Source organism: Paroedura picta, chromosome 8, assembly GCF_049243985.1.
Source record: "Paroedura picta isolate Pp20150507F chromosome 8, Ppicta_v3.0, whole genome shotgun sequence".
NCBI lineage: Eukaryota > Metazoa > Chordata > Lepidosauria > Squamata > Gekkonidae > Paroedura > Paroedura picta.
Window position 1 is genome coordinate 60,412,238 of NC_135376.1, and position 23,498 is coordinate 60,435,735.

Below are 23,498 nucleotides of genomic sequence, written 5' to 3' on the forward strand. Positions count from 1 at the left end.
ACGCCCTCCAGCGTTTTCTTGGCAGACTCAATACGGGGTGGTTTGCCAGTGCCTTCCCCAGTCATTACCGTTTACCCCCCAGCAAGCTGGGTACTCATTTTACCGACCTCGGAAGGATGGAAGGCTGAGTCAACCTTGAGCCGGCTGCTGGGATTGAACTCCCAGCCTCATGAGCAAAGTTTTCAGACAGCTGCCTTACCACTCTGCGCCACAAGAGGCTCCTGGTGGTAGTTGTAGAGGATATTAATTCATAGGGTCTCCATAAGCCTGAAGCAACTTGATGGCACACACACTCAAACTCACTCTTGCTCTAAATTTAGATTTCTACCACTTTGTGATTAAGAGTATGTAAGAGGCATCTGGGGAATGAGCGGTTTCTGTGTCTCAGAACCATCCACACGTTAGACAGCAACACGTATGGGGATTGGAAAGTTGGGTAAGAACCACCTGGAAACCCAGAGGGCCAACCAAGTTAAAATGCAAATAAACAGACTAACATCAGATTTCAGAAGAAAATGGAGTTCTATCTTAGACTATATTGAATACACAGCTCAATAAAATAAGATGGAAAGGAAGGATTATAAAACGTAAATGGTAATATTATGTCTGTTTTTCACCTTTGTTTTGTATTATAAAACAGTTGCTTAATGTCTTTAAGAAGTACTAGTTCGGTAATATGCAATGTGCTATTTTTAAATAGAATTTATTATAAAAATACAAAGAAAAGCAAGATTGCTGAAGCGGACATACTTGAACATTATGCAAACTATATACTTCTAAGAAAATTACGGATGTTTTCTATTATTATGTTTTCTATACACAGGCAAAGATTTATTCAAGGTGTGAGCTTTCGAGTGCAAGCATTCTTCCTCAGACTAGTACTCGAAAGCTCACGCCTTGAATAAATCTTTGTTGGTCTTAAAGGTGCCACCGGACTCTGATTTTTTGTTGTGCTGCTTCAGACCAACACGCCTACCCAGTTGATTCTATACATAGGCAAACCATACACACGCACACTTTCGTTTTCTTTATTTTCTCAAACGCAGCCATAGCAACCTGCCTCAACCACCCGCAGCCCTGCGAGAAGCAGCCGAGCAGCGGCGAACTGCAAAGGCATTCTGGCCAAACCTGCGGCTGACGCGTCAGGCGACTACATCTCCCAGATGCCCGTGCCGGAAGACAGGGTTGGAAATCCGGCCGCGGGGTATGTGTCGGTCCGGCCGGCGCTTGCTGAAGTTTGCAGGCGGTGCGGGCTCCGCGATGGCTGATTGGGCCCGACACTTAGCAGGCACTAAGGGCTTGGTGTTAGACATCAGCGGGGTGCTTTATGATAGTGGAGGCGAAGGAGGCGGAGTCCCCATTCCTGGATCTATAGAAGCGGTAAAAAAGTAAGTGGGACCCATTTAGCGACAGCGCTCCAAGGTGCTCGTCGCACCCTCTTCTCGGCGCCGGGTCCTGATCGTGCCCTGTTCAAAATGCCAGGGACGGGGAGATGAAGGCAGGCAGCCTTTTTAGGAGCTGGTGGCCGGGGCTTCGCAGCCCCGAAAAAAGGGAGAAGCCTCGATGTCCTTCGGTGCGGTTGCTGCAGCAAATCTGCTAGCCTTGGCTGATTTCTAAAAAGAGAAAGTGCTGGGGTTTCAGAAGACAGCATGGGAGCCAAACCTTCGCATCTGACTCCAGCTTCGTATTGATTTGTTCTGATAAAATAATCTCCAAGACAACTTTCATAATGAACAACAAAATCGGTCCCTGATAAACTGCAAAACAAAATGACCAATGAAGCACAATCCAGTTTTTGAGGAGCAGGACTTACACATTTATACCTTTATTTATATTTAATTTAACCCCCACCCCTCATGGGGATTCAAAGCACTGTGTTCCCCTCCTCCTTCTCACAGCAACAACAACCATGGGAGGAAGTCTAGGCTAAGAGATTGGGACATGTGGCCTGAGGCCACCCAGTGGGCTTCCATGGTAGGAGTTGTAGTCATTACGCCACACTGTCTTCTGCACCACACCGCTACATTAATACGCAAGTAACATTATTGTAGTGGTGTTCTGTATTTGCTCAGAAGCGTTTTTGATTCAACAGACTGGCCCTGTGACCTTTAAGCACTATTGAATGCATGGGGGCGACTGGGAACAGAAGCTAGAGCTCCCTATGGCCCATTATGCACGGAGTGGAAGGTCCGCATTTGGGGTGGAATGGCGGCGGCTAAAATCACCAATTATGCACGCTGCAGGCGGCAACCGGGCGCAGGGTCAGCGTATGCTGCCGAAAAAGCCACATTAGCGAGATGCAGAAGAAAGTGGAGTTTCCCGGGACCAGGTTGCAACCAGAAGCGGCTACAGAGTAGCCACGTGCATAACCGGATACTCTGGGTTTTGCCACCGTTGCGTTCCGTCCCGTGCGTAAGCGGTTTGCTTCACTTTTTCCGCCTCCGTGTTCTCCATGCTGCCGTTTCAGCGGCCGTGCATAATAGGCCTTTCTGATGCCCTTGCCCCTGTTTGTAAAATGCATATAAAAGCAACTTAATGTGGGCTCCATTAATGCTATCAGTTACAGGATTTTATTTGGAAATCGGTTCATAAACTGGGCCCATACTCATTGGCTTGTATGTGTGTAGGGGCTCTCTTGGAACATTACAATGGTGCAAGGATAACTGTTGATCTTGAAGTCAGGTGGGTAGCTGTGTTGGTCTGAAGTAGCACAACAAGATGTGCATCCAGTGTCGGCTTGAAGTCTAAGTTTTATTCAAGGTGTGAGCTTTCATGTATCTGAAGAAGTGTGCATATACATGAAAGCTTGTTGGTCTTAAACATGCCATTGGACTCAAGTTTTGTTTGGGTTATCTTGGAGATGAGATAGAAGGTGAACATGGAGGTAAGACATGTGCTTGCACTCTCTCCCATTTCTCATCTCACACAGGGGAGAGCCCTGTATTTGAAGTATATAGAACCATATTGTCCAGTCTGGCTCTTAGTTCTGATACTACAAAATAGATTATTGTATTTATTTATTTGTCATATGGCATGTGTGTAATATACACAGCACAGAAGGAGCCCCAGTATTAAAATAATCATGAAAAACAAACAATACAAAGGAAACTAACAATAAACTTGTCAGCCATGCACAGGTCTCTTAACTGTGATAAATATTATTGTGGCTTTTAGTCTGTTTGTCAATTTAATGGGCTGTTTGCGGGTCTCTAATTTTTCTTTTAATATTTGATAGATTTTGAGACTGTTGCTTCAGAGAGCTCTGCATAGGAAAAAAGAGTATCTTATTTTCATAAGCTGATGAGGGAAATCCCTCCGAAAATGACTGTTTAACCAGTTTGTCCTTTCTGGGAACATGTTGAATTTTAAACTAAGCTTGAGAACTGTGGAAACTGCTTGTACTTTCTCATTTGTAAACTCTATAAGCTATGAACAAGCTGAATTTAACTCTGAGCTTCTGAACCATGAAAACTGTAGGCATCTTCTTAGTTGAAAATTCTACAAGAAAGTGAAGTAAAAGGAACATGCAAGAGACCTGTGCATGCTTATAAGTTTATTGTTGGTTTGTGCGGTATTATTTGGCTTTACATGTGTGTAATATATCCAGGAAGTCCTGAGATTGTCTGAGTGCCAGGCAAAAGACATTCAGAGGTGGTTTGCCATTGCCTGCCCCCCATCACGACCCTGGTATTCCTTGGAGGTCACCCTTCCAAACACTAGCCAGGTCTAACCCTGTTTCGCTTCGGAGATCTGGGAGTATCAGGTTTGCCTGACTTATCTGATCTTTGTATATGGAAGGCATGATAGGCAAGCCTGAAGGAAGCATAGAAAACCATCCCACATTTTGTTGTGTTTTTTTTTTGAAAGCCTTCAAGTAACAACACTGTAACCATAGGATATGGCCATAACGGTTTATTTCCTACGATTTAAAAAGGTGAGTTTGTGAATCTGGTATTTCCAAAACCATCTCACATTTAAATAAACATTTCCTAAGCAATTAAAAACTGTACAGTTAACCCAACATGGTGTAATGCTTAGCAGGTGAGACTAGAACCCTGGTCTGGAATTCTTCTTTGGTCAGCCAATTTACTCTCACCTCCCAGGGTGGATGTTGTGAGGATAAAATATAGGCAGGCAAAACAATGCTGTGAGCTGTGTTGAGCCTCCATTATTATCAAAATAATAATAATAAACCAAATATTTGAAAGAATGGGCGATAAGACATTATTACAGATTGATAAGGGTAAAGAAACAAGCTGAAATGCAACATAGTCTGGATTTTTTTTCAAATAAAGTGAGATTGTCTGTGCTACGTGAAAGCTGTATTAACTATGACAGTATTAGCCCAATCCTAAACACATCTGTCTGGAAGTAAGTGCAATTAATTTCTACATTCAGCTTCCAATATGTTTGGAGTTGTAGTCTAAATTATATTACAGAGGAAGATCCCTGCCAAATTCAGTTATACTGTTATGAAACGCTGCATGTTTGAGGTAAAGTGCCTCAGGCAGATGATTTTAATGGGGCGTCTTAATTATGTCAAAGTTTCTCAGAGTCAGAGTGTTCTTGTATCACAGGGGTATTGAACAGATCTGCTATGGAAGGAAAGTGTGGAATGGAATCACAAAGCTGAAACTGTTGTCCAATTACATGCACACACCCCACGCATACATATACTACGAGGCACATGGTAGATTTCTGTACATTAATCCATGTAATCCAGCCCACTGTAAGTGCTTCAATCACCTACATTAATTACAGAAAAGTACTTTGAGACTATTCAAGTCTGTACCACCCAGGAGCTTTACAATTTGCCACTTCCAACTGGCTGGTGATCCCTGACTTCAAAGAAGCACGTCTGACCTCAACCAGAGCCAGAGCTTTCTCTGTCTGGTGGAATGACCAGCTGGTGGAATGACCTCCCAGAAGAGATCAGGACCCTGCTGGAGCTAGCACAGTTCTGCAGGGCCTGCAAAATGGTGCTCTTCTGCCAGGCATTTGGTTGACGTTGACTGAACCAACACCATCTCCACCCCCCCCCCCAAATCCCTCCCTGTGAACTGAATACTTTGGGGTCTTGGTTATATGTTAATTACTGAAATGTTATAAAACCACTGTTACTACTGTTGTTTATTTGATATTATTGAATTATACTGTACTTAGAACACAGGAGACCACCCTGAGCTGCAAGGGAGGGCAGTATTTAAATATATAATTAACTAGCCCTGAAGCCCGCTGTATGCCAAAATGCAGCGGGCACTAGTAGGAGAAAGGTTGGGGGGAGGCAGGGCTGTAGAGGCATGGAGAGGCCTTCTGGTTGCTTGCCCACCCCTCCCCAATGACATAAAATGGCACCGCGGCAGGGAGTCGGCTCCTGACTGCGGTGCCACTTTAAAGTGACAGGGAAGGCCGCAGGAGAGGAGAGGGCCTCCTCCCGGCCTTCCCTGTCACTGTACAGTGGTGCCGCAGCCAGGAGCCGGCTCCTGGCCGTGGTGCACTTACCTGTGGCAGTGTCAGCGGCCAGGGGCAAACTGGTGATGATGCTGCCAGATTGCCCCTGTCCGGACTGGGTGGGCGGGCCCTGGGCATGGCCTGTCTGAGGCAAGGCCTAATTGGGACGTGCGAAGTCTCCACCCACCCAGCCCTTAGGCTGTTATTTTAACAGGGAAGGGAAGTGCTGTTAAAGATAAATAAGCAAACAAAATAAAGAAAGAAATAAGCCAATCCTCAGAATGCAGGCTAAAGTTGAAAGAAATAAGCCTGTGTTCAATATACCATTCAGACATAAAGAACTCTTTTCTTACCCCAAATATCTGTTACATCTAGAATACATTTGAACATTGCTGAACTTACTTTGAGGGCATCATCTGGGCATGGAATTGGGGTCACTGTGGGTGGTTATGATTTTCCTTCATGCTGCAGGGGGTTAGGCTACATGACCTTGGATGTTGCTTCCAACTCTGATTCTGTGGTACTCACTGAAGAGGCCAGGACACAGGAACTGTACCTTCTGATATTTCTGAGGGAAATGTTTTCAATTATGTTCCGAGACTTCAGCAGACATTGCCCTTGCAACCATATTTATGTAACCATATTACTAGAAACCTGTGTGTTTCCCCACTTTTCTTTTTAAATGCTTAAAGCAGAGATTCTCTTGAAAATGTTTTATATACCCACAGTTCAATTATTCACTTCTGTGTTCTGCAAAATCATGACATACAGCCTAACATATAGATTATGGATGTTGAACAGCCCTATTGGTCCACTCAGAATCCAAAATCAAGAACAAAATCTGTAATATTTTATACAAGAAATATTGTTGTATTATTAGGCGCAAACAAATGGATGAAAAACATTGTGCAATCTTTCTGTTTCACAAGAACTCTTATTAGACTGGATGGTACAAAACATTTTACCCTCCCTCCAAAAAACCCAAGATGTACAGAAAAGTAGCAGTCCCAAAACCACACTTTGATAGGCTAGTTCGGCTAGAATATCTCATCATTAAAGTTGTTTCATAACTATAATGGTGGGGTAGAACTATGAGGTATTTAAACAACCAAATATATGTAAACAGAATCGTAGTCTAGTAGTGCCTGATTTGTGCAGGACCTGTTGGAATATCCTATACTGTCCAGTCTATTTTGCATTTTTTGGCTGTTACTGAAAACCTGCATTTCAGCAACGGCTCCAATATTTGCATCGTTGAAGGAAAATAATGTATCATTTATACTTGGATACATTTCCCTTTGTTTTCCATAATTAAAATGAGATGTTATGAATCTTCCCTTTTGGAGTGGTTGGATCAAACCTGGAAAATATTGTACAATGTTTTAATATTATAAATGGTTTGAAGTACTTTGAAGAGTTTCTGGACAGTTGCTTCTCTGCATTTGTGAGTTTTTTAGGGGGCTGACGTCAGAGTATGAAATATTGTTGTATTGTTTGTCACTTTGTGCACAACAGTTTAGGTACCATAATCTATGTAGACAATTAAAGTTGTAATTTAATTTAGTGTAATATCAGAAAAATGTTAGTTGAAATGACAGCCAAAGTAGAGCCTGGGGGTTGAATACAAAACGTTGAGCTTTTTGTTGTTGAAATGCTGGGATGTAGCTGTTCATTAGGGATCAGTATGTTTCCACAGTTAATTTGGCTTCTCTGCTTATTTGACCCAAGGGAGGCAGGGGAAGCATATTGAATCTTCAAAGTGTGCCTTGACGTGCTCAGTAGCAATGGTCCCCAGGATGTTTAGTCAGAACAGTCAAACGCATTTGGGCTAGGTCTGTTGTGGTACTAAGAGGGGTGAAATTTGTTCCATAGCCCCTGAGCCTGAATAGTGGCTGTATCTCCTGTAGATGGGAGTTGGCTTGCAGCTGTAATGGTGTGTTCACTTGAGTCCTCATGTTGAGTACATTTGTGATTCTGTCACTTGCTCATAGAGTTACAAGAGAGTTAATGTGACTATCGTAACATATAGAAAAAAGTAAACCTCTTTCTAGTCTCTGTGTGAAGCAAATGGGCTAGGTTGCATTTCAGGGAATGTCTGCTCAAATATGGGGGCACTTCTGAACTGTTGGATATAGAGGTGTACTGGTTCTATGATAGATTCAAGTGGGTAGCCGTGTTGGTCTGAAGCAGCACAACAAAACAAATCAGAGTCCAGTGGCATCTTTAAGACCAACAAAGATGTATTCAAGGCATGAGCTTTCGAGTGCTTGCACTCGAAAGCTTACGCCTTGAATACATCTTTGTTGGTCTTTAAAGGTGCCACTGGAGTCTGGTTATGATATTTTGTGTGATTCCAGCTTTTCACATCAGAGAAGGAGATCAGCCCAGGTTCAGCTCCCTCCTTGTGGTCTGTGTGACTGATGAAGAATACCAGCTTGGAAGGATGTTGCTGGATTCGTATTTCACTTGTGTCTAATTGTTCGCCAGCTGCAGAGATACATATTTTCAGTACTTTCTTTGTTGAACCCATCATTGTTACTCTTAAGTTACCCTGTGCAGAATAGAAACTGTTTGAGGCTTCTTATATGGCACTACGGGTATTCCAGTATTCTTGGCTTCTCAGTGGTTTCGATAAATCATTCTTCTGTAGCCTTGCAGGGTGGTTCCAGACACAAGTGTTCATACTCACAAGTCTTTCCCCATACCCTTCATAGCAATATTAGATTCAGAGAGTGATACTGGCAAACATACAGTTGATAGAAATTTGTAACCAGTAAACGATTCCGCAGCAGCCTGTTTTCATGCATTAAAAAGTTGCTAGTGGAAGCTCTGGAATCATCCAGTACCTTCTAAGCTTTAGGGTTTGCTTAAGGACAAGAGTGGCAGTTCTGTGCAGTCCTGTGTGGAGAAGAGTAAGAGGATTCATTTCAGTGGGCTTAGACTGGACTAACTGCAAAGGATTGCACTAGTGGAAACCTGCCTTTTCCGTGATTGGCATGTGCTGGGGTAAAAAATCAAACCAAAAGCTGAAAATCAAATGCGTACATTTGACATATCACTTTACATTTGATCAACTGCGGGCAGAACTTTGTTATCTGTTTCATCTATGAACCTGCAAATGGTTTTTAACATAGTAGCCAAGTTGCTTCCATTTATTGTTGAATCAAGTTTATTGGAGGGCTCCAGTGCAATTGTTGGATCACATTTCAGAAACTTGATTTATGTGCGGTCTCCAAAGGTTAACTTACTGTTAGCTTCTGTTAATATGTCATAATTTTTATAGCTGGTCCACAGCTTACTGGGTTTAAATGCATTCTAGAACAGCCTGTTGCATTCTCAAAGTGTCAACCAGTTTTAATGATAGTATTAAACCATCTGTTGAGCCTGTAGGCGTCAGCTTTGTCTACCTTTATCCTTAATCTGAAGGGTGACCATGTTGTGTGCCCTTGCTAGGAACGATGGGCAGAGACCAGTTTATAATAGGCAAGAACCCCAGTCAGGGTTTTAAAAGCCTCTCATGAAATCCACCGTAGCATCTCCTCTGTTCTGCGCCATTATTGCCCGATTGGTTTATACAACATCAACATGAAGTAAGCTCTTTGCTTTTCATGTTGTAACCACTAAGGAGTTGGCCGCTGACAATACAGAAGGTGGTTAAAGAGCCATAAAATATGCCTTGCCTGAGACCTGTTATCTGCATTTACAGCTGTATGCTGATAGCATACCTATTAGCATATACATATGAAAAGCACGCAGCGGTCAGACATTTATGGCATCCTGTTGTTTGGCCACTATAGGGCATCTGTTAGCACAACTTTCAACAGGGCTCTTTAAAAGAGCAACGGAAATCTTGGTGATCATGAGGTGATAGAGCAGCTGGGCAGTCATGTTAGAATAAGATACCCGCAGAGTCTTACAAGGCACAGATTGCTAGAGAAACTAGCAGAATTGGAATTGTAAAACAATTCAGAATGTTGGGGGCAGTGTGCAGGGTCAGAGAAACCTGCAAGCTGCTCAACAAGTGCGCAACTTGAGGCACAACTGAAATGGGGAAAACCCCATTTTGGGTGGCCTTTGGTTATTTATGTGAATGAGGTTGACATTTCAAGTCAGGCTGCTTTTAAATGGCAATAACTAAAATTGCCATGATAAGTAGCTGCTTTCAATTTGGAAATCTATTGGCTGAGTAGTCTCGGTTGGGAAACAAAAAGGGAACAAAAACCCAACCTGAGAAAATATGTCAGAAACGCAAAGGTTGAGCAACAAAAGAGATTAAAATACAAGTGTCTATTATTTATTTATTTTTGTTCTCATGTATTATTATAGAATACACTTTCTCAATGTTTTTTACCATTGAGAAATCCTTGAAACATTCTTCAGGCTTCAAGAAACCCCAGGAGTGGCACAATCATGCAGAATATAGTTGAGAAGCATAGCCGTGTACATGCCCACCCGTATCCTCTCCCCTTTCCAACCCCTATAATCCCATCATTGGCCGTTTTGGAAGGGGGTGGCGGGTTAACATGACCATACATGGTCATATGAGCTGATCAATGTTTAACAAATTTAATAAAAAATATATTTTAAAATAATTAGCTCCCACCCATTCAGAAACCCGTCAAGAAACCCCAGAGTTTCCCAAAAGCCTGGTTGATAAAGCATGTTGTTGAACAACATACTGAAATTTGTTTGCCAACTTCCTTTCTTGCCTTCTGGAAAACTTGAAACTCTTGGCTATTTCAAAGAGCATTTTGCTGAAAATGGATTCTTGGACTTACAGTGTAAAAAATGACGGTGTAAAAAATGGTGGTGGTTTGCAGGTATGAGTGAAATCAGTAATATGTTGTAGACCTGGGTTGTATTTTAAACTCTGTATTATTGCATTTTTTTTCAGATCTGTGTTGCTCTTTCTAACTTTGATTGTTAACTTCTAAGGGCTTTGTTGGAAAGGCCAGATATTAAAAAAAAATAAAATATTGGAACCTTTATAATCATGAAGCTACAGAACAGAACAGTTCGTATCCTTTTTCTGAACATGTATTTGAAGCGCAATTTCTTGACTGTTGTTTGATCCTGTTCTGTGGTCTTATAAAAAGGATATAACTATTTTTCCCCACTCCAATATAGAAATGATTGTGCAAGATCTGTCCTCCCCCAGTCATTTAATGTGAGTTACTGAAATTATCACTGACTCCTGCCAAGACTACCTTCTTTATTCTTCTGCAGCTGGGGCAATGCTAACCTTCCCATTTTTTGCTACTGTCATTTGTCTGGCAATCAATAAGTTGCCTTCCAGCTTCTGATGTTCCGATTTAACACTATAGTTCAGAACTCTTAAGAGTACTGTTGAAGGGTAGTTGTAACTATATAGAAACAAAAATCACGAATTCTCTTTTTCTCTGTAAAGTATTTTTTAAAATGCAACATACATCAGTGGGAGTATTTCTGTGTTTAACCAAACATTTAATGGTAAAGGTAAAGGTAAAGGTATCCCCTGTGCAAGCACCGAGTCATGTCTGACCCTTGGGGTGACGCCCTCTAGCGTTTTCATGGCAGACTCAATACGGGGTGGTTTGCCAGTGCCTTCCCCAGTCATGACCGTTTACCCCCCAGCAGCAAGCTGGGTACTCATTTTACCGACCTCGGAAGGATGGAAGGCTGAGTCAACCTTGAGCCGGCTGCTGGGATCGAACTCCCAACCTCATGGGCAAAGCTTTCAGGCGGCTGCCTTACCACTCTGCGCCACAAGAGGCTCTTATATTTAATGGTACTATTATCATTTTAGTTCCTGTTATTCTTTATCTTATTTTGATGTGCTTCTATCACACTCACACCCATATTTAGTACACAACTTCTTTGGAGGTGGAAAGCCATGCTGTTTCTGCCAGAATACAAGGCCCTCGGTATTACTAAAATCAGTAATATCCCATGAACTCTATAGGATGATTTGTATTCCTGGCTTTGTCTAATAACTGGTGAAGTTTAATGCTGCTTTTAGGTATCACATCAATCATATCACAGCTCAGAATTCTAATAGATAATGGCTTGAGGGTCCATGATACTATGTGGTAAATTCTGAGACTGTCTTATCATCTTTGATGCCTGCATATAGGACTGTCTTTGAGCCCCATGCAAGTCTTTACAGGTGCAAAATACTTTGAATGTGGGTCTACCCCAGCTGCAAACACATCAGGGGATAAGTTGCCTGGTTTGTAAGAACAGAAGAGAGTTGCAGGTGAGGGAGGTGAATCCTATGTACAATTTACCGCACCTCCAGGCTTTTCTCTGCCCTTACTTATCTCTTGCTTTGACTCTGATACTTTGTAGATATGCTGTGTAGCCCCAAGCTGGGGATCAGCTTGTACAGCAGACAATATTTATATTTAGATAGAAAATAGTATTTATATTTTTATATATCCCTGTAGAAAAGGAGCTTCATATGAAATAGGTAGCTACTCTTGGAGACTAGGAGTTGGTCTTTTCGTACACATTTTACTAAGTGGAAGACTCAGTGCGGGGTACGAATGCATTTCCTGTGCCTTTTTTGCCACTGAAAATCTGGTTCTGACATAGTGGCCATCCTCCATATCATGGCTTGGAAGATCAAAATTGAATTGCTTGTTGACTTGTTTCCTAGTCCTCCATTTTCATCCACCCCATTTCCCCTCCATCTCATCCCTAATCATACTGTACACTCTCCTCCCAAACAATGATTTTAACCCAACTGTAATCCATGGCTTCCAGGTCTGATTTAGAGGGATGCTGCAAGCCATTTGAGTATCATGACAGTAGGGCAAGCCATGTTCAAGAGGAAAGATGGAGGAAGCTAAGGGAGTAGGGTGAACCTTTGGTTTGTTTACAGCCCATCCCCCAAAAAACAGGCTTTGTAGGATTCTCTAAAGTGAACCATTGTGGCTCACTTTTGGCATGATGTGGAGTTGCTGACATCACACAGGGGCAATACCGGCGCTTCCAGATTGTGCCGGAAGTGACATCATCGGCTGGTGCTGAAGGTCACCACCCCATCCCCTGTTGGTCTGGGAACTCCCACTGTTGCTATGGGAACCCTACAGTCTGGTTTGGCTTCACTGGTCCTAATTAATAGACCATACTAATATTTTTGTCTGGTGATGGCAGCCAGTGTGGCATAATGGTTAGAGCGCTGAACTAGGTTCAGCCGATCTAAATCCCACTATCGCTATGGAGGCTTGCTAGGTGACCTTGGGCCAGTCATACATATCTCAGCCTAACCTACCTATTTCTGAGGATAAAATGGAAAAGATAGTGATATAAGCCACAGAGTTCCCTTTGGGGAGAAAGACAAGATTTAATTGTAAGAAAGTAAATAAAGTGTTTGAATGTACATCTCCTACTGGTTTGTTCATAAGCCCATCTTAGAAGATGATCCCTGTGTTATTCTTATCTCTTCCATAAATACACATGGGATATGTGCAGTAGTGAGTTGATAGCATCTTAGTTACCATTGGTTAGCCCTCAGCTTTTCAAAGAAAATGATTCACTTTCCTTCCTGCTGCCGGGAATTAGAGAAATAATTATTAAAATGAGGCAAAGAATGGCTTCCTTTCTTTTCATCTCCAGTTAATTGTTTACCAACAGATGCTCTTTATATACAAAGTATAATAATGATTTCACAGTGGAAGTGTTGTATTGGATTTGATTGGCTTTTATAGATGATAATGAGTGGCTTCAAAGGCAAACAGTTAACTATCCATCAGTATGAAACAAAGGCCAGTGTAATATGATTACCAGATTATATTGCCCATAAAAATGTTGTGATTAAGGCAGCTCAGGATAGTAGTAATGGCAAATAAATTTATTTCTTGGGCTGTTTACACTAATTAAATAATGGCTGGACTCCAAAGCTTCATTGATGTCTTTGGGCTAACTAAACACATGCTCGTAGCGGAAGCATCTCAGAGCTTCAGTCTGCAAAGTTAAGCTGTTTCACGCTATTTCATCTGATTATCAGAGTGACATTACTGTGCTATTGAGCTTCAAGATCACAGGGCTAATTGGTGAACTTTTAATCAATTGGTTGCTGTTAATAGATGATAAACCCTTAGGCTGATAGTTTAATGTTTTGAATTAGAACAATAGGATGGGGGAGCCCATATGGGGAATGGGGAGTTTAACATCCTTGTAAAAGTGGAACAGTGCCTCTTCAGATTGTGGTTGGTTGAATGCAGGGGTTGCTTGCCCATCTACACACCCTTGTTCTGGAATTAGCTTCTATCCCCTGCTGTTTGGCTACTCATTTGTTTGTTCCTTGTAGATTGCTTTTTAAAGATTTGTTCTCTATAGTTTGTTCCCCTCCTTAAAACACACATACCACATGCTTGTAATCAATATGTGCAGAGTAGAAAAGTCTCTTGTCCTACGCATTTATGTCAAATTTGGGGGGAAGTCAGAGTCTTAGAGATCAGCACCCACAGTTTTGGCATTACCTAGTTGCTTTCCTAGTTTTTATTTGTTTGTTTGTTTATTTATTTATTTATTTATTTATTTATTTATTTATTTATGTGTTTATGTGTTTGTTTGTTTGTTTGTTTATTTATTTATTTATTTATTTATTTATTTATTTATTTATTTATTTATTTATTTATTTATTTATTTATTTGATTTCTTACCCGACACTCCCATAAGGCTCGTGGCGGGTTACAAAAGTCTGTTTAAAACCCCAATAAAATACCCGTTAAAACCACAGACAGTAATACAACAGTAAAAGCACAAATGCGCCAGCCAATAAGTTCTCAAAACTATCCCAAGAGATGCTAGAATCATTAAATTCCCGGTTCAAATTTATCCCCTAGAGCAGGGGTAGTCAAACTGCGGCCCTCCAGATGTCTGTGGACTACAATTCCCAGGAGCCCCTGGCAGCGAATGCTGGCAGGGGCTCCTGGGAATTGTAGTCCACGGACATCTGGAGGGCCGCAGTTTGACTACCCCTGCCCTAGAGGGTGAAAGGAAGGGTCAATGGCATTGTCCAATGGGAGGGGACTGGATGCATAACTGATAACTGCATAACTCATAACTGATCCCTGCCATCATCCCATTAAAAATTTGCTGGTAGCAGGGCTGGCATCTGCCTGAGATACGGTAAAAGCTGATGCTTGTGAACATAGCCATTTTGGGGATAGGTAGATCAGATTCTGTGTCAGGCAGATCATTTTTGAGGTGGGCATGTCACTCTGCAGTAGAACTGAACACAGTTCTCCAGGGGAGGTCTAACCAGAGCAGAGTAAAGTGGTAACATCACCTCACGTGATCTGAACACTATACTTCTTTTAATACAGCCCAAAATCCCATTTGCCTTTTTAACTACCGAGTCCCACTGCTGACTCACGTTCAGTGTATGGTCTACTAAGACCCCCAGATCCTTGTTAATAAGAATATCATGGGGAACCTTATCAAAAAGCCTTACTTATTCATGCTATGGCTGCATACAAACATGATGAACAAAATGCTGTTTTTGATGGGCATGAATCTGGTTTCCTGCCATGCTTCTTTCCTCCTTAATCCTCTCCCTGTACATAGAATGTGATTGAGGAGTCGAAGCTCTCAGCCAAGCTCCGGTTTGGTGTGATTGTTGAAAGCAGCCATCTGCGCACACCGGAGTTTGCTTCCTTTCCAGAAACCAGAATTTTAAACTAGGTTAGGAATCCCAGTTTGCAGGGAGGCATCAATCTCATTTGTCCATCTGGCTGCATTCCGATGATATAGTAAATTTGACTCCCCTCCCTCCCCCCCCAAGACTTGTGAAATCAGGAACCCTTTAAGCCTTCTGTCTGTGTGAAGCAAAGAAGGAAGGGGAGGAAGGAGGAGGCTCTTGAGCATGGCAACAAGCTGGATGTTTGACATCTGAATGGAGCACATCTGCTGGTTTTACAGTGACGTTCTCCATTTTGGGAACATCAGTTGCCAGAAAGATTGTGGTTTGTTTGTATACCTTTATACCCCATCTTTCTCCATAGGTGGGATCCAGAGTGACTTTCATTGTCACCCTCCATTTTATTCTTAGAGCAGTCCTGGGAATTAAGTGAGATTGGGCATGTGTGACTGGCCCAAGGTTACCCAGAAGGCTTCCATGGAAGAATGGGGATTCAAACCTGGATTTCTCAGATCCTGATTGAACCAGTACACCTCACCTCTTGATAAGGAGGCTACTTGAGAATCAGGCCCTGTTTTCTCCTGGCAGTTATTAAAGGTTCTGGAAGCCATGCAGCCTGTTAGTGGCTAAAGCCAGAAAAGGTTATATATAAACAATGGAGATGAGTCAGTTGTTATGCATCAAGGTATCCTGTTGCTGCAGCAAGGGAAATGAAGCATCTTACGCCTGAAGCATCTTACGCTGTCTTTCTCATCCCTAATCATAAAGTGTTTCTGACATCTCTTGTAGTCAGTGGAATGTTTCAGTTTCTCACCCTGTGTTTTGTAATTCATAGCAGCATTGCAGTGTGTTGTCATCTTTGTGATTTCTTTGGACTAGTGTGCTTTCGCATGTAGAGGTGCAGAGTCAAAAGGCACACCTTGAATGCAGGTCCAGGATGACATGATCATAAACAAGAAGACATAATTCTGACCCTGAGCCTTATGATTTCTACAAAGCACAAAAATTATGAAATTAGTTTATAGCTAATGTAGAAAGTTGTACGCACAATCCCTACACTGATACATAATGTTGAAACTGGTGCTTCAAATCAGACCCAATCTGAGGCAACTGATTATATTCATCAAACTATAATAATCTCAAAACTTTGGTTATTAGACTTCCTTGTGAGTTTCCCACAGGTTTCTCATCATAAATATGAGTGATCTGTTTATTTGAACTTACTGTTATCTGAATATGTTTGTTGCACAGCAAGTTTTGCTAGTGTATGAGTTTGTAGTAGAACAAGAAGACAATAGGCAGATGGATGACCAACTCTTTAAGTGGAGGTAACAAGTTACAAGACTTCACTAGATATACTTCTGAGTATGTCTGTGGTAATTCCATCTTTTAAAGTTAGTCTGTGTTGGCGGTTGTATCGGAACCCCATTAATCTTATTCTTGTTCAAATGAAGCATGTGTAACAAATGAAACAACATAGAAATAAAAGGGGATTTTCTGTGTTAGAAAAGCTGAACTGATATAGGGATAATCTCTACAAGTAAGATTTTAAAACTATTTGTACTTTTATTTAAAGAGACAGAAAATTATGAATTCCTTTCACTGATGGACTCAGTTCTTACTTTTTTCAGCTTGTGAGTAGAAGTTGTATGAAAAAATATATATATTTTTAATTTCAGTGAAGAGCTGTCCCTTATGCTATGCCAGTTCTTTGAACTGACCTTTACCTCATTCTGACAGAACAGGACAAGACTCTGAGTGACAATGTCCCACAATGCAATTACTGTGCGTCAGATGAGCTGGTCCCTTACAAATCACCTCGAACTTTACACATCTGCTGGCTGTCAGCATCTGCCAGGTTCATTCACCCGAAAATAATGAAAAAAACTCTCATTATTGTGCCATAACAGGTAAAGTGTTAGGACAATTATTGGACATCCTGAGTGACCTTGTACAGTCTTAGCCAGCTGTCCTTGCCAATGGTTTTTGGGGTCAACCTATGAGTATGTAAAATACAAACTCTCTTTTCCCCTCCCTGTTTTTAGATGACATAAAGGTTATGACACTAGTAGGGGGAGAGAAATCAAAGGATCATGTCAAATATGTCCTTATTTCCTGAACTAGTTTTGTTCTTTTTTTGGAGGAAGCTGCAATGGAGACAAATTTCGGTTTCATCTGTTGAAGTGAGTCCTGAAAATTTGACCACCTTAAACTGCATTTATATCAGATTCTGTGATGGATTCCCCCCACCCCTCTCTATTTTCCATTTGTTTCTCCGCGTGCTAGTACAGACAGCTCTGTGCAATTTTTCATATACTGTGGTAGAGTTTTTGGTTGGTTAATTCATGGGTAGGTGCTGCTGCCTGTTTCCTGGAACAAAAAGTTGTAGCACGTGTTTCTGGGTAATTGATCCAGTTTGCAATTTCAAGCAGCAAGAGACAAACAGCCAAATCATATAGCTAAAACTGAGGCACAGTGTCCCAACAACTTGAAATAGAAAGCACTCTGTACTTCAGGCTAAAGGTGAGTAGCTTATTTGTCAGTCCATTTCCTGTTTTACAGAATGATGTCTCCACCATATCTATTCACTACATTGCAGGCTTTAGGAATACTGAAGCAATCTCATTTGAGCTAGAACTTTCCTGAGTTGTCCTGTGACCTCTATATAATATTAAGTCACCAGTCAGATACAATTCTTAGTTCCTCACCTTTAAGATGTAGGCATTTTGCTTCCTAATGCTGGTGTTTAGTGAGACTGTGATATAAGGTTAGGGTCAGGAGTTGAACTAGGACTATAAAACTCACTGGTTTGTAGACTGTTGCCCATATCAAACAAATACTAAACTTTGTGCATGTAATTTGCAGTTAGGTTGCATTCCGGCTTGGTGTCCTTGGAATCTGCTGTCACAGAAAATTGTTCATGGCTCATTTCTTATTTGTGAGAAGATAGAAGCATTGTGCTGTTGGAATTTTGAATGTCCATCTCCCACTGGAATTTTGAAGTAAATGACTGGAAATAGACTGTTGATTTGTGCAACACTAGTGTGGCCTATTGTTTAGAGTATCATATTAGGACTAGGTTCAAGTCCTGATTCTGCAATGAAGCTCAGTGGTTGACTTTACATTAGCTGAGAGATGTTATAACTTATTTAGAACTTACTTATTTAGAACATTCATATGGTGCCTCTCCAGAGACTTAGTCCAAGAGACTTGGTTGATTAACTGGTCCAACTCATAGAGTTGTGAACATAAAATGTGATGGAATCAAGCCACCAAGCAGCATGGATCTTCTATAAGCATGTGTGATGCTGTGTCTCTTTTCATTTTGCTTATCTGTGCATGTACTGGACATTGCCAGACAAGAGTGATTGAGTTGTTTCAGAACCTCTGTAATGACAGAAAAGTTGGTGATCTTCAAAAGTTGTTGTCAGCTAGCCTAATGCCCCACGAATAGATATGTTTTTAGTACACCTGTTCTCCCTTTATTGTTTCTTAGAACTCAGATAATAGTAAGAACTCTTGGGGGTCCCTCCAGATGGCAACTGCTGGTAGCCAAACAGGACAAATCTCAATGAAGCAGTATTCATGAGACTGCTGGCTTGGTCCTCCCATTGTTATCTTGTGCTACAATTGCTGTGTCCTCCTCTGTGTTTCTGCTAGTTCAGAAGTAATTGGTGTAGGGATTGGTAAAGTTCCCATCCAGATTGCAAGCGTCAGCCATGTTGATTCCACATACCTGACACTTCCCAAACTTTCCATCTGGAATTGCCCTTACACTTTTGATGTGAATTAAATGCTGCAGTTCAGGGTATCTTCACATGTGCTCCAGATTCCTGTGCATTGATCCTTTGAAGTAAAAAAGTAGTATCTAAAAGAAGGGATTGAATACCCATTCTGGTCAGTCATCTCTTGTAGTGGGAACATAATTTCTGCTTTAATACAATTGTTTGCATCCAATAGTTCTTTATAAAGTGTTTGCGGAATGCAAAATATATTACTGTTTTAGTTCTGCAGCTTCACGTTTGGAATAACAGATGTCAAGTACTGTCATCTGACTGTCACACCTATTTCTCATTGTACTGAGAAGGTCACATCATAATTCATTAACAATAATTATTCCCTGGATACATGCTGCACTTCTTTACTCAATTGCTTCATTAGCTCCTGAGTGATTCTCACATTTGCTGCTCCAGTCAATGAAGATATATTTATAATGTATGAGTGAATGCTATTAGTTACAATATATTAACTGCCTAATTTAAAATAGAAAAGCTATCTTTATGAAGGGCAATTAACCACTAAGTGTAATTGATAATTCACATACCTATGCTTGGGAAAGACAAATAATACAAAAATAACAATTATCTTGGGTTACAGGTAATGACATCTTTAGACATTTTTAAGATGGTCATAAGCTGGTTCTTTCCAACAAAATCACAGGTTTAATCATTGCTTCCTATGGAATTGTTTGGCTTGAATCTACTTGGTGATACTGTCTCCTTCAAGCTGGAGGTTTTGAACACCTGAAACTGCTTTATATTGAATCAGACCATTTCCTATGAACATCAATGCTGTCAATTCTGTGTAATCTCAGAGTGAAGTCTTTCACAATCCCTAGTATATTTTAAATGGAGGTGCTGATCTTAAACTTGAGACCTTCTATATGTGAAATACTTGTTCAATCACTAAGCAATGGCCCCCTCCTTATCATATCTTATAACTCTTTAATGGCAAAATAATTTGGTATGGAGTTGCCAGTTTGAGGCATTTGCAGACCCAGGAATACTTGCTTGCTGGGACGTTCCTTTGATCAAAGTGCTATTAAAACTGTAAAATAAATGGCACATTTGTTCCTACAAATTGAGTCAGGAATGTACATCTCTATGATAGTGCCTGCTCCTTTATTTGCCATATGCCACTATCCTACAAAAAAGAAGTATCTTTGTCAATGTTCAGAAAACTCTGACCAGAGAAATGTTTCTCTTTCAGTTCAGAAAAATAGTCTTGCGTCTGAGAGTGAAAAAGATCAAATCCAAACAAAAGAACATATGAATGATGCTGAGCTTTGAAACTGAGATTCTGATTATTTGCCCATACAACGTCTTGCACTGGTTTAGATCTTATGAGAAAACAATAATGCTTTTGCTTAAGTAGGATGTTGGTTTGTACATTTCGAATATACTTGTGGCAGAAATATTTACTACTTTGCACATGCTGGGTAGGCATTGAGTGCCCCTTTCTTCTTTTACATATATTTACCAGACTGGGGAAGGCACTGGCAAACCACCCCGTATTGAGTCTGCCATGAAAACGCTAGAGGGCGTCACCCCAAGAGTCAGACATGACTCAGTGCTTGCACAGGGGATACCTTTCCCTTTACCTTTACCAGTTTGTAAAAAATAATTCATTTAAATCCTGAACTCTGAAGCCGATCGACTTAATGTCTTACTATTGTGCCTTAACAGGATCAAGGCATCTGGTCTGAAGCTGCAGTTCTGCACCAATGAAACTCAAGCAACACGTGAGAAGTTTGTGGAGAAGTTGCAACATTTGGGCTTTGACATTGTGGTAAATGAAGTCACTGCTCCAGCACCAGCAGTGTGCCGGATTCTCAAGGAACGTAGCTTGAGGCCATACCTTCTTGTACATGATGGTTGGTTAATCTTTAATATCATGTGCTCATTGGCAGTCAAGCATAATTTGAGTGGGTAGACCAGATTAGGGTGCTGTCTCACTCTTGTATTCAGCATAAATATTTCTGATGCCACTGAGTGTAATTCAGAGTCAGCTTCAGTTCTTTGAGTTTGATTTGAAGATGTAGTTCCTTGCACAGATGGCATCAGCATTTAAGGGAAAGCTCTTCAGTGCCTTGTGCTAGAACGCTGCACAAGAAGATTGAACCTAAATTCACAGATGTTCTTTGCTCATGCATGAAATTTCAAAATCTTTTGTAGAAGCCTGAGTACTGTTTTGCAACTTAGTTGTTATAATACTTCATGAATGCTAGCTCCTGTGCAAGTGTTTATGTTCATGTCGAATTGTGGGAGCATTCATTGTACAGAATTGATATGGTATTTGTAATGGCTGAGTGGTGAAGGCCTCCATTGATCTCATAACAGATACTATGGTTGTTTAAAGGTATGTAGCTGCAAATGAAAGATCTGATTGATTTTGTTTGGTGGGGAATAAAAAAATAGATAACTGTAGTTTATATTTGTGCCATGTCACAGAAAATGAGCTGTTTTAGCCATAATCTGGATGGACTAGTTGATTGGGTCATACAAGAAGATAGTTTCAGAGGTCAGGTCATGTTGGTCTGCAGTAGAACAGCTGGTTTTTCAGGGTATAAGCTTTTGAGAGTCAAAGCTCCCCTCATCAAATATAGACATCTTCTTATTATATAATTGAGTGTGCATTCTTCTGACCATGTGTTCAGTGTTCCAAAACCTACATGCAGAGCCCCACCCATACCAGAAGGCTTTGGAATGTTCACAATGTCTACCTCCCACCTTCCCAGGCAAAGGTTTGCCTGCAAAGGTCGGAGGTATTTAAAGGGAGCACGCTCCCTGTTACAGCTGATCATGGCAGCCGTGGGGCTGTCAGAATCAGCTATAATGCCAGGAGGGTGGGGAATCTAGCAGCCTTTAAACACTTCCAGCCAAGGTCTAGAGCCTTTAAAGGGACCGTGTTACAGCTGATCATGACAGCTGGGGGGAGTATTGAAAGGGAATGTGGGTGGCCTAAAGCCTTTTTTTTTTGTATGATGGACTTTACTCCGATAAGACATAAATATGTAGAGAAAGTGACAGGACATACATTGGCTATTATTCAGTGACAATCCTTCAATTTCCTCTTGGATTCCTAAGAAGAACCTAGTTTTCTGGACTTCATGGTTTTTTGTTCCTCATAGGAATAGTGATGAAAGGCTTGAGTAGAGATAAATATCCGCACTGAAAATTTATATTGTAATAAGCATCTGAGAAATCTAGGGGAGAAGTGGACAGTTTATTTTGAGATTAAAAAGTGCCACTTCTGGTGATACAGTGATGTATATTATTGAGGAAAGCTAGGAGAACATTTATGATTGCAAAGTGGTATACAAATATGATATTGTCTTGTCTTACTGTTAATTTTCATCCCAAAGCTTAACTGAAAAGGTGAACCGAAACTTTTTTTGGTTTCAGAAATACGGTAAACTCGAGCTTGGCATCTCACATCTGGACTGACAATCAGGGCTCTCCATTTTGAGATGCTTGGGGCCTGGCTTGCCATACGAACAAAGAAGCAATTAGCATATGGATGCCCCAATAGCTGTACTGAAATAAAGCTTAATATTGTACTGATATTGTGGCAGATGTTTGCTATCTTCTCAGATAGATAACATCAAATGGAAATGTTTAGAAATCAATTGGTACATCACACAGAAGGTAATCAATAGACTCCAGAAGGTGGTTTGTGATGAATGGCAAACTGTCACTGAATTGTGAGATACTGTGACAGGTTGCCTGGAACTTATGGGAGGGAAAATAAATCCTTTTCCATGGTATTCCAGTGTGTTTTTATGTTAAACTTACAGTGCAGTCCTACACTCTTCTTAGTCCATTGAAGTCAGTGGGCTTAGAAGGGTGTAACTCCATGTAAGTTGGACTGTTAGTCAATGTGCCATTCCCCCCTCCCCCATCCCTTGGTACTTCAGAATTCTCTTGCCAAAGACAATGGGGTTTGATTGTCAGTCAGAAGGTACAGCAGTAATATGTATTACACACATAGTAAATGTATATTTGCTTACCAGTAAGAAGAAACACATTTGGAACACATTTCCTTTAAAGGATTGGCATTTGTTGGATTTTTCTTCCCCTCAGATGTCATCCCTGAATTTGCTGGTATTGATAAAACAAACCCCAACTGCGTGGTGGTTGGTGATGCAGCAGACAACTTCTCTTACAAAAATCTTAATGAAGCATTTCGAGTTCTCATTGGCCTGGAGAATCCAGTTCTACTATCTCTGGGAAAGGGGTAAGTTACTCGATGTGTAGTTCTGTGACACAGGGATATCACCAGAGGAATTCATTCTACTGAGCATGTATAAGTTGCTTCTCTGCCTCCCCCACCTACTGTACTTTGGCATCTTTCCTAGTATTTGTATGTGCAAAAAATCTCCCAGCTGTTTGTCAGGGAAGCGAGGTCCAATTTCTGTGGGTATACACTAATTAGGCTTCAGGAAGTGATTCCAGAATTCTTCCATTAGTCCTGACAATATATTTACCAATCATTGACCCTTTATGCACGGCGGCAGCTACTCCACGCTGCCGCCATACCGTTCCCCGTGTACGCACAGGGGCGGGCATGCAGGGCTGCCCCGGCGTAGCACGCACACACAAGTTTTGAACCGGGGCCAGGAGGCCCGGGATGCTGCCAG

The 23,498-nt window shown here is 41.2% G+C and overlaps 1 protein-coding gene across 6 annotated transcripts in view; it reads left to right on the plus strand.

Moving 5' to 3' along the window:
• Positions 1-1,167: 1,167 nt before the first annotated feature.
• LHPP (phospholysine phosphohistidine inorganic pyrophosphate phosphatase) overlaps positions 1,168-23,498 on the plus strand; it is a 150,580-nt gene continuing 128,249 nt past the window's right edge. Inside the window, exons 1-3 of one of the 6 annotated variants that reach the window (XM_077350040.1) lie at positions 1,168-1,388; positions 20,545-20,732; positions 22,942-23,095. In XM_077350040.1, coding sequence (XP_077206155.1) covers positions 1,207-1,388; positions 20,545-20,732; positions 22,942-23,095 — 524 coding nt within the window. In that variant the 5' untranslated portion in view covers positions 1,168-1,206. The remainder of the gene's footprint in view (positions 1,389-20,544; positions 20,733-22,941; positions 23,096-23,498) is intronic. The other 5 variants (XM_077350039.1, XM_077350041.1, XM_077350042.1 and 2 more) reach the window with 5 other exon arrangements.